We start from the raw sequence: 11,897 nt of genomic DNA on the forward strand, positions 1-11,897 counted from the left end.
CCCCCTAGCGAGACCCTGCTGCATGACCTTTTTCTTCAGCTTTCAACTCTTGACTCTGAGACTCCCAAACTCTCCCACACACCTACCTCCTCCCCAATGTTTGTTTTTTTTAACAAAATCTTGCCGTTGACCTGCTCCGGAAGTCTTTAAGCAGCAGTCCACCTATGCAGAAACAGGAAATCGCTGCTGAAAGAAGGTTACCGGGGCAGGCCGACAGCAAGACGCTGATCTCGTTGACGCTGCCTGAAGATTTAAAAAAACGAACACCGGGGAGGAGGTAGGTGTGTGGGAGAGTTAAGGAGTCGGGAGTCAAGAGTTGAAAGCCGGAGAAAGAGGTCGTGCGACAGGGTCCCAATAGGTGGGAAGAAATGTAATACCGTATATACTCTAATATAAGTTGATCTGAATATAAATCGAGACCCTCATTTTCCCCCCAAAAAGGAGGAAAAATGGTTGACTCGAATATAAGTCAGACGAATTAATATTCAAGTGCCCTGCCCTGCCAGGCTCTGCACCTAGCCTCCTTCCCTCCCTCCCTTCCATCAGGCTCTGCACCAAGCCCCCTTCCTGCTGGGCTCTGCATATAGCCCCCCTCCTTCCCTCCCCCCTGTCAATCACTGCACCCATCCTCTCTCCCCCCCCCCCATCAGAGTCTGCACCCAGCCCCCCTCCCTCCCTCACTGTCAGGTTCTGCACCCAGCCCCCTTCCCTCCCCCCCCAGTCAGACTCTGCACTCAACCCCCATCCCCCCTGTCATGCTCTGCACCCAGCCCCCCTCCCTTACTCCCCTGTCAGGCTCTGCACCCAGCCCCCTTCCCTTCCCCCCTGTCAGGCTCTTCACCCAGCCCCCCCTTCCTTCCCTCCTTCCCTTGTCAGACTCTGCACCCAGCCACTCTCCCTTCCAAGCTCTGCACCCTGTCCCCCCTCTCTGCCCTGTTCTCCTACTTCCTCTGCCGATCCCTGGTGGTCCAGAGGTGCAGTAGGCAGGAGCGAGCTTTCCGTGCTCCTGCCCCGCTGCTAACCCAGTCAGTGGCGGCTGCTGCAGGATCGGGTTTCTTCTGCTGCTGAGCAGCTTCTTGACTGGTCCCTGTGAATTCTCCCGAATTGTGAGAATTCGCGGGAGCCAGTCAAAGAAGCTGCTCAGCACCGAGCAGGAGCGCCAAAGCGCACTCCTGCTTGTTGCCACTCAGCAGCAGAAGAAACCCCATCAAGCCGCCATCGACCGGGTTAGCAAAGGAGGCAGGAGCTCAGAAAGCTTGCTCCTGCCCGTTGCACCTCTGGACCACCAGGAATTGTCAGAGGAGGTATGGCAGGGCAGGAAGCAGAGCCAGTGCCGATTTTTGGGGAGGCTGTGCCCCCCCTCCCCCATTCCGACACCTATGGGCATAAATGTTGTATGTATATGCTTTTTTTTATTTTATTCAAACTTGAATTGGCTGTTTGGAGCCCTTGCTCTTAAATGGAAAGAGACAAAGCAGATCAGGGGTGTGGGTAAGGCAGGCCAATAGTAAAACAAGCTGCTATTGAGGAAGATGACCTGTTGATGCTAAGAGACTTGGGAACCTCTTTTAGGATGGGGGAGAGAGAGGAAGGACAGAACCATAGATAGATAGGTCCAAGGAATTTGATGGATGAAAAATTAATTGGTCTAAATCAGTGCATCGCAAACTGTGCCATGGCACACTAGTGTGCCGCGGTGAGATTCCGAGTGTGTCGCGAGACGCCAGCGAGGAGGAGAGGCACTGGCTGACTACTTGCAGGATGTGCCTCTCGCGGCGAGAGGTACATCCTATAGTCAGCCTATGCCAGCGCCTCTCCTCCTTCAGCACCCCCCACCGGCGTAGTGATAGCAGGCTCAGGGCCCCATCAGGAGGGCCTCCGCGCATGCATGGATGTCGATGTGATGACATCACACATGCGCGTGATGTCATCGCATTGACGTCCGTGCATTTCTGGATGCCTTGCAGCCGCGACTACAAAAAGTTTGTGGGACACTGATCTAAATTGAAAGCACTGATAATCCAATATGGTGAGTACTCAAGATTCCAAAAGGGAAATGTTATCGTTTTTGCTTTTATTTATTCCATAGTCAACAGTAGCTGGAAGCTGTTAACTCTGCTTGAAAACAAGAAGAGTTTCATGTTTACTAGTCTCCATGGCAACAGGATCCCTGAGAAGTAGAGGAAGGTTCCCTGGGAATCCCTGTCTCTCTGGATCTTATAAAGAGAGACATTTTATTTATTATGATATGGTCTCATCTATCATGGGGCACCATTTGAAAAGATCTACAGAATCCCCACAGTGGTAAAGAGCACAGTGTGGGTTCATTGTGGTAAGCTAGTAGATAAGATGAATTCCTTAAGCATGTTAATATGTGAAGGGTTTACAAAATAAGCTTTGGACAATACATTTGAAAGCTTTAGGTCAGTGTATGTGGCAGCAGTCAAAAAAAGCAAATAGGATGTTAGGAATTGTGAAAAGAAAGAAGACCACACCTTGAGTATTGTGTACAGTGGAACTGAAAAAACAAGTACAGAGAAGGGAGTAGAATGGAATGTTTCCCTTATTCGGAAAGGCAAAACAGAAAGGCTTTGCTGCTTAGTAAAGAGGCAACTAAGAGGATATGATGGAGGTTAAAAAAAAAAAAAGTGGGGTGGAACAGGCAAATAGTAAATGGTTATTTCCAGTGCAATAGGTGTGTCATTCTGGACAAGAAATCTCCCCATTGCCGTGAGCCCTATGGATAAGGAATCTACTCCGGATTTTTATCTGTGATCCTCCTACTTCACTGGGAGCTCTGCTGCCACCTGCAGTTTTTCCCTTGTGCATACGAGCCAGGAGTGTTTCTGTTCTGCTCTCCCTTTTTCTTATTTTATTCAGTGTTTTCAACTTTTATTTGGTGTTTTCAGTGCTCAGAGCTTTCACCTTGGTTTCAGCTCTGCCTGCGTAGAGAAGAAGCAGATTGAGGTCTGCTCCTGACAGGCCAATCCCTGGTCGTACCTGTTAGCCAGTCTGCACGAGTATTTTTGGAGCTCGGGGCTGTCCCTCCCTTTAGTCTCTTACCTACTGCTTAGGCATCCTTAGAAGGCTCAGCAGTGTCTTGCAAGGTGTCAGCTGCATTTTCACCTCCCCCTTATGTTAGTGCAGCCGAAAGATCAGTGTTGAAGAAATATTTCCAGCATGAGGCTACTGTAAAGAGCTGAGACAGGCTGTAGCACATTGCCAGCACAGGTCACAGTGAGTAAGGCTGTTACAGCCTATGAGGTAAATCAAGGGGGGGGTCTGAAAAAAAATCCTAAATTTGCTATTTTTTCAGTGATTTTTTTTTTTTTTTTAAGAAGTTCCCTGCACTTCCAAAACTTCATTTTTTTTTGCTTCAAAACTGGTTGGGATTGAGTCCTTAGGGCCTTCTACTCCAAATTCATGCTAAGATTGTACAAAATCAGACCATACCGGAGAGGTGGGAGTGACCAGCTTAACCTCTTCTCTGTGTACTCGGGTGACAAAAAGGGCAGCCTTTTCTGTTTTAGGGGCCTGGAAATAGTGACCATTACGGGCGTAAGAATGTGGACACCCCGCAGCCCAAGAAACACAAAGTAGAGTTATCACAAGGTGACTCAGCATTCCCTGGTCCAGATGCTTTCTCAAACTATTTGAAATTTTTGTGTAAAGCCTTACACGAAAGCTGTGCTTTTCCTACGCAGTCCCACTGCGCATCAGACTTGTCTCCTCGTGGCATAGCCTCACAAGGCACATCTTCTTCACAGTCTGCCACTGTTCAGGACTCAGGAGACCTCTCTCCAGGGAATATGGATAATGATGATGATCTTTTTACTGATTCCTTATTTTCTTCGGATGCTCCTCCTATAACGGGACCCGGGAACATATGCTGGCTCTTTAGAGCCTACCGTACTTTGACTTTAGAACCCAGGGACAATCCCATAGTTCTTCATTTATTTAAGTCTGCAGCCTTGCCAGATCTTATTTCGGAGTCTGCATGAGTTGAATTTAGTCACTCAGCCAGCTCCTTCTACTTCCTCCAACCCTTATGTGTGGAGTGAGAGCTCAGTCCTAAGTAGAGAGTTGCGCGGAGACAGAAATCCCATCCGTCCCCACGAGGAATCCCATCCGTCCCTATAAACTTCAGAAATAATTATTTCATTTAATTATGCTACTGAATTAAAGGATCTGGTAGAGACCCATTTACAAATAAGCAAAGAGACTTTATTAATTTGGAAATATTAATTGGGAAGAATACATACTTTGTAAACGGGTTTCTACCAGAGCCTCTAATGTAAATATAAAATATAAATACTCAGCTAATGAGAACCCCCAAGCTGTCAGCTGAGGACTTCCTTTGCAGTTGGCCGGGGGTCCCTTTTGCCAAGCTTGGCAGGCAGCAGTAGCGTCCCTGTGTCACTGATGCTGGCACTTCAATGGCTCATGGATATTGCCAGCGACTGCTGTGCTTGGTGGAGGGGAGTTCTGGCTGTCTCTAGAGGAGATCCTCTGCTCGCGGTGCTTGGGGATCCCCACCAGCCACAGCAAGGGGTCAGCAAGTACTTCAACACTTTAGAAATAAAACCAGAAATGCATTTCCTTTTCTTTTGAACACAATACAAAGACATCTCCAAAAGCTAACATATTTTAGTCAATAAATTCCATTTTTTACCTTTGTTATCTGGAGACTTATTTTTCCATCAAGTTGGTCCCAGTTTCTTTTTTTTTGCTTTCCCATCATCTGTTGCTGTTCTTCTGTTGCTGTCCATTGGTTCCTCCCATCATGGTCCAGCATTTATCCCTTTCTCATCTTTCGTGCCTGCCCACCAGCCCCATACCCAACATTTCTCCTTCTATCACCCCTCTCCAGCGCCATGCGCCAGCGCCCTCCATTCCCTTCACCACTATGTCCAACATTCCTCCCTATTGCATCCATTTCAATCTGTCCCACTGTTCCCTTTCCACCACAATATTTCTCATTCTCATCTGTACCTCACTCGCTCCCTATGACCATAAATTTTCCTTTCTTCCATTCCCTTGTACACAACCATCTCTTTCCCTCCCTTCCTTACTCCCAAGTTCATGCCTTCTGTGTCCAAAAACGCATTCCCTCCCCCACCTCAGCATCTCTTTACCTCCCTTCTTCTCTCCCAAGTTCATGCCTTCTGTGTCCAAAAACGTATTCCCTCCCCCACCTCAGCATCTCTTTCCCGCCCTTCCTCCATCCTCTTTCCCAAGTTCATGCCTTGTGTCCAAAACGCACTCCATCCCCCACCTCAGCATCTCTTTCCCTCCCTTCCTCTCTCCCAAGTTCATGCCTTCTGTGTCCAAAAACGCATTCCCTCCCCCACCTCGTTCGCTCTTCCTCCATTCTCTCTCCCAAGTTAATTTTGGTTGTTTTATAACATACAGTAGCATTATGATCCAACTATAGGTTTACTTCTGCTACTAGCTCTAAAATATCTAAAAGATCCATGTTTTGATATATTATATTTCTGCTGTATTAAATATTTAAGAATGAATTTAAAAGTAGCCCTTGGAAAAAAAAGGTCACTCCAATAAAAGAACAGTTTTACCTAGAGTTGTAGCAGTTTACAACTGTCCAAAAACGCACTCCCTCTCCCCTTTTGTGTTCCACGTTTGCCTCCCAGCCCTCATCTGCAAGCAAATTACCAGCAACTTTCTTAGCCAAATGGAGCTCGAGCCATGAGGCTCGTCGTCTATTTCCTGCCTGCCCTGCCCCAGCACACATAGCCGACCGAAAGTCGGAGGGATGGCTTTGCTTAAGCCCTCCCTACGACGTCAGCGCTGACATCGGGGAAGACTTCCGGTCGGCTATGTGTGCTGCGGCAGGGCAGGTAGGAAAAAGAAGACGAGCCTCATGGCTTGAGTTGTATCGAACCCCAAAGGATCCTCGCGACCCTAGGGGGCATCCCTACGGGATCCTCGCAACCCTAGGGGGCATCCCCGCGACCCAAAGGGGGAACCCGCGGGTCCCACGGGATTCCCGTCGTCCCCGTTCAGCTCTCTAGTCCTCAGCGTTTCCCTGGCATCCAGATATTAACATCTTGATCTTGGAGAAGTGGGATTCTCTGGAGAGGGTTTCAAACTAGTGAGAGCCATGTTCCAATTGTATCCTATGGCACAGGAGTGTCAGAAACATTTTAGTCAGCTTAAAGTGGATTCTTTGGTTGCCCAGGTCACTATGCGCACCTACCTTACGAGCGAAGGCGATATGATGTTCAAGGACATGCAGAACTGCTTAGTGGATGTAGTTCTCAGGAGACTTTTTGAGGCAGTGGCTTTGGGAATCAAAGCTGCCTTGGCAGCATCCTTTGTCACATGCACTTGCCTGTCCAGACTGCACACTTTGTCACATGAACTTGTCTGTCCAGACTGCACACTTTGGAGATTGAGGGAGATGAACCTCCTCCTCAACTTCTTTTATCTGGTGTGGATTATGTAGCTGATGCCCTGTATCCTAGGTAAAGCGTCGATACAACTCAAGCCATGAGGCTCGTCTTCTTTTTCCTACCTGCCCTGCCGCAGCACACATAGCCGACCGGAAGTCTTCCCCGATGTCAGCGCTGACGTCGTAGGGAGGGCTTAAGCAAAGCCATCCCTCCGACTTTCGGTCGGCTATGTGTGCTGGGGCAGGGCAGGCAGGAAATAGACGACGAGCCTCATGGCTCGAGCTCCATTTGGCTAAGAAAGTTGCTGGTAATTTGCTTGCAGATGAGGGCTGGGAGGCAAACGTGGAACACAAAAGGGGAGAGGGAGTGCGTTTTTGGACAGTTGTAAACTGCTACAACTCTAGGTAAAACTGTTCTTTTATTGGAGTGACCTTTTTTTTCCAAGGGCTACTTTTAAATTCATTCTTAAATTTCTGCTCATAGAATGCTCTAGATCAGACAATGGGCCAGTGATTCCACCTTTAAAGCCACTCTGGTCAGACTCCCTTTTAAGGAGCAACTATTATTTGATAAAGGCCTTGATGATCTCATGAATTGTGTGATAGATCATCGCCCCAAGACCCGGTCTAATAGCAGACCCAGAACTTCTAGAGGCTCAGGGTGCTCTAATTTTCATTGCTCCAGGTATTCTCGACAGTATTTCAGTTCCACCTCGCAGAGATTCTCCCAGGGCTACAGACAGAGGTTTTCCGGATCCAGGCATACCCAGGCCTCCGCTTCAAGTGCAGCAACATTTACCATGAAATCATGACACTTGGTAGGGAGAGGCCCCTCTTCAAATAGGGGACAAACTCTTGTTGTTTCTGCAGAGCTGGGCTCAGATTTTGTCCAACCACTGGGTGCTGGACATCATTCGGTCTGGTTACAAGCTGGAATTTGCCTGGCCTCTAACAGATTGATTGCCTTTTCCGGGTGTTCTCTGGGAGAGTCCACAAACCAAAGTGCAAGCCACTGAGAGAAAGATACTTGATATAGAGCCTGTGCTGCCTGAAGACTCGGGCATAGGGAAATGCTCTATATACTTTATTGTGCCAAAGAAAGGCTCCAACGATTGGAGACCTATTCTAGACCTTACTAACATGAATGCAGCGCTCAGAGTTCCACACTTTTGAATGGAGACAGTTCGCTCTGTCATAGCGGCGGTGACCCTGGGAGAGTTCCTAGCCTCTCTGGATCTTACAGAGGCTAAAACATATCCCTATTTTCCCAGTCCACAGGCTGTTTCTCAGATTTCATGTTCCGGAAAATCATTATAAATTTTCAGCTCTACCCTTTGGCCTGGCGACAGCTCCTCGCACCTTCACCAAGGTGATGGTTGTGGTAACACAACACAAGATGGTACTGTAAGTGCATCCCTCCCAGGACGACTGGCTGGTCAAAGCCCCCTCATTCTCTGAGGATCGGCACACAGTGGATTAAGTGATCCAAGTACTGGAGGACCTGGGTTGGATTGTAAAGAGAAATTTGATGCCGACTCAATCCCTGGAGTACCTGGGAGTCTTGTTCAACACGGCTGCTGGCTGAGTCTTATCTACCAGAGGCACACAGACAGAAACTCTGCTCTCAAATTTCTTGTTTCTTGGACAAGTCAGTTCCATCATCTTCAAGTCCTAGGGTCCATGGTGGCCCCGGTAGATATAGTGCCTTGGTTGCCACTGCGATAACTGCCTGAAGCCCATAGGGATTTAAAGGGCTTCTGGGCTTTTGCTGTACGTCAGCCACTAGCATGGCTTCATAAAAAAAAGGGGGGGATAATTTGAAATGCTTAGGGACAGGCTCTGAGAATAGCATTTAGAATAATATTGAAAAATGAATCAGAATTCGCCAGTTCTTGGCTTCTTGTGCAATTGTAAGAAGTTGGTAGATGTGATGTGCTTAAAGAAATGTGAGGCCTTACATCTCTACTTGCTTTTTGTGAAGGGCTTATAGGTAAAATGAAAGATGGTGGTATGGTCTATACCTCAATTTTTTGCTTACCAATCAGAAGTTGACATGCCTGTTAATTATTGTAGTTTGGTTCAAATTTGCCAATAGGATGCCAGGCTGTATGGGTTCATGTTGAGAGTATGGGGTTGTGGAGATGGGTATGGTTAGTTCTGTACTATGATGGTCTAAAAACCATTAATCGGATGATATTTTGATATTACCACTATTACTACTACTATTAATTATTTCTAGAGCACTACCAGATGTACGCAGCGCTGTACTGAGTCCCTGCTCGAATGAGTTTACAATCTAAACAATCAAAGATAAACAGTATGCCAAGGTAGGGGTTAAAATTAGAGGGGATGATTAAACTGCTGGCTAGGATGGTGAGCAGAGGGTAGAAGGGAGTAGGATTATGTGTTGAAGGCTGTCTCAAAAGGTGGGTTTTCAACCTACTTTTAAACAAGGGAAGGGAAGAAACGTGGTGGACAGACTCAGGTAGTTTATTCCAGGCATACGGGGTGGCAAGGTGAAAGGAGCAAAGTCTGGAATTGGAAGTGGAGGAGAAGGGTACAGATAAAAGGAAAGAGGAGCAGTTCCGTCTTTGACATATTTAATCTCGGGTATTCTTGACGTGTTTTTTTGCATAACAGATTTCCTCTATTTCATTGGTGAAACCACTAAATGTTGATTAGTGAAATAAAAATGAACTGTTTCTTGGCACTGTTGATTGCTCTTATGCCTTATTTCTAGGTATTGTCTTATTATCCCTAGCCCCTTGCACCAAAATGTCAGTCTCCAGGCTTTCACACCTTGGCTTTCTCTAAACCTTGCAGTGCTATACCTGTGCTCCTCTTCTTCTACCTCCCTGCCATTTCTCGTACGAATATTTTCATAAAGATATAGCTCTAAGATTCATTTGTGCCTTTCTGCCTTACAGGGGATGATGCTCAGTTTGAGATGGACATCTAATGTCTCTGAATGACAGCAAGAGAGGTGGAAGATTCCATTGCCACTTTCTGCACACATCTGACTCAGCCGATGGGACCCCACACTAGAATCTGCCAATGAGAGGGTGGCTAGCAAGGCAGTCTCCACCCCTGTATCCATCTCCCATCCAGATGCCAAAGGTTAACCAGAGCAAGTTCCATCTCTATTCTACCAATGTCTGCTTTTCCACCTGCTACAACAGAACCGGATCCTTCCCACACACAGTGGAAGGTGGTGGATGGAAGCACCGGTGATGCCTCTTGCAATCCAGCATATGATGGCAAATCATTGATGTGTACTGTTGCCATGCTGTCAGAGTGGGATGTGGTTTGACTCTGTGACTGGTTGATGTGGTGTATGCTCAGCTGCTTCCACCCTCCCTGCTCTCTTTTCCCCCTCCTGTGCTGAACCCACACATCTTGACAGTGTTTGGTCTTCCAGGCACTTGTCCAGTTGGTGAAACTATTGGGTATTGGAATCTTGAGGACCTGAGCATCACTCCCTCTGGCATTTGCCTCTTCCCACCCCTTTGCTCCATAACTTGTCAGAAATGTAGTGAACCAGGCCATTACATATCAGATGTCATAAGGAGTCTTGGCCTTTGGTTTCATTCACAGTCATTATAGTGCAAACATCAGCTTTTTCAAGGGGGAGTGGTGTTATGAAGGTAATGTGGTTCAGCAGTACAGGTTCTTGTTTTTCTTTTTTGGGAGGGTTTAATACAGTACATATATTATATATATGGAAACTAAAAATATGGTTTTGCAGCCTTATGGGGCCCTGTGAGCAGGTGGAAGAGTTTGCAGTGGAAGAATTAAACTATGCAGATTGATCTAATGCCTGGTGTTGCAATGTAAATTTTTCCCATCGATAGATTAGCACCAGAGGTGCCAAGGAAGCGGCATCCACAGTAGCAGTGACTATGGGTTTAGCAGCGCTGTTGGAGATTTTCTTCTGCTTTTATAAATAGTGCAGTAAATGATGGTGCAGTTGGACATTTACAGTCATGAGAAAAAAATTAAGACACCCATAAAATATTCAGTTCTTTCTTAAGAAATGTTCACATATCAATGTCAAATCTTTTTTTTTATTTATCTCTGGAAAAGAAAGTGATTTAATTGCAGGTAAACAACAAAAGTTTTTCTTGATTTACTCAAGAAACAAAAGATATCCACAAAAATGTGTATCCTAACTGAGGAATAAATTAGGACACCCCTAATAGCTAGTGTTACCCCCTTTGGCTGAAATAACTGCAGCAAGACGCTTTTTGTAGCCATCTACCAGTCTCTGACATCGGTCTGAGGAAAGTTTGGCCTACTCCTCTATGCAGAATTCTTTCAGCTGTGAGATGTTTGAGGGGTTTCTTACATGTACAGCCCATTTTAAATCACCCCACAGCATCTCAATGGGATTAAGATCAGGATTTTGACTCGGCCACTCCAAGACTCTCCATTTCTTAGTTTTCAGCCAGTCCTTGGTGGATTTACTGGTATGTTTTGGGTCATTGTCGTCCGCTTCAGCTTTAATTTTCTTACAGATGGACTTGCATGTTCCTCAAGCACCTTCTGATACACGGTAGAATTCATGGTGGATTCTATGATGTTGAGCTGGCCAGGTCCTGCTGCAGCAAAGCATCCCCAAACCATGACACTTCCACCTCCATGCTTCACAGTTGTTATGAGGTTCTTTTCCTGGAATGCTGTATTTAGTGTACACCAAACATGTCCTCTTTTCTGGTGTCCAAATAATTCAGTTTTAGACTCAACTGTCCATAGAACACTATTCCAGAAGTCCTGGTGTTTGTCTACATTCTCTCTGGCAAACTTCAGTCTGGCCTTGATGCTTCTCTTAGCGAGCAAAGGTTTCCTCCTTGCATACCTCCCATACAAGTTAAATTTATACAGTCTCTTTCTGATTGTAGAGGTATGCACTTTCACATCAACAGTAGCAAGAGCCTGTTGTAGGTCCCGTGATGACATTTTAGGGTTTCTGAAGACTTCTTTTAGCACCCTGCGGTCTGCTCTAGGGGTCAACTTGCTTGGAAGGCCAGACCTGGGCATGTTGACAGTTGTTTGGAAAATCCTCCACTTGTACACTATTTTCCATACCTTGGAATGGCTAATGTCAAATTCTTTTGAGATCTTTTTAAATCCCTTACCAGACTTATAAGATGCTACAATCTTCTCTCTGAAGGTCTCAGGCAGCTCTTTTGATCTCACCATGGTGTTCACTCTCACCGCAGCAGTCATGAGCACACCACACTAAATGTCTGAGTTTTAAGTAGAAACATAGAAAGATGACGGCAGAAAAGGGCTATAGCCCATCAAGTCTGCCCACTCTACTGTCCCACCCCATTAAGTCAGAGTGCTGCTCGACCCACATAGAGATCCCACGTGGAAGTCCCATTTATTCTTAAAGTCGAGCACGCTAGTGGCCTTGATCACCTGCACCGGTAGTTTGTTCCAGTGATCCACCACCCTTTCTGTAAAGAAATACTTCCTGATGTCA

At 46.4% G+C, this 11,897-nt stretch overlaps 1 protein-coding gene across 1 annotated transcript in view; it reads left to right on the forward strand.

Annotated features, from left to right (window-relative positions):
- Window positions 1-10,227, forward strand: part of EIF4EBP2 (eukaryotic translation initiation factor 4E binding protein 2) — a 46,855-nt gene extending 36,628 nt beyond the window's left edge. Inside the window, exon 3 of the mRNA XM_033941822.1 lies at window positions 9,340-10,227. Within this exon, the coding sequence (XP_033797713.1) occupies window positions 9,340-9,371 (32 nt within the window). The 3' untranslated portion in view covers window positions 9,372-10,227. The remainder of the gene's footprint in view (window positions 1-9,339) is intronic.
- The last annotated feature ends 1,670 nt before the right edge of the window (window positions 10,228-11,897 follow it).

The sequence above is a fragment of the Geotrypetes seraphini genome, chromosome 4 (assembly GCF_902459505.1).
Source record: "Geotrypetes seraphini chromosome 4, aGeoSer1.1, whole genome shotgun sequence".
NCBI lineage: Eukaryota > Metazoa > Chordata > Amphibia > Gymnophiona > Dermophiidae > Geotrypetes > Geotrypetes seraphini.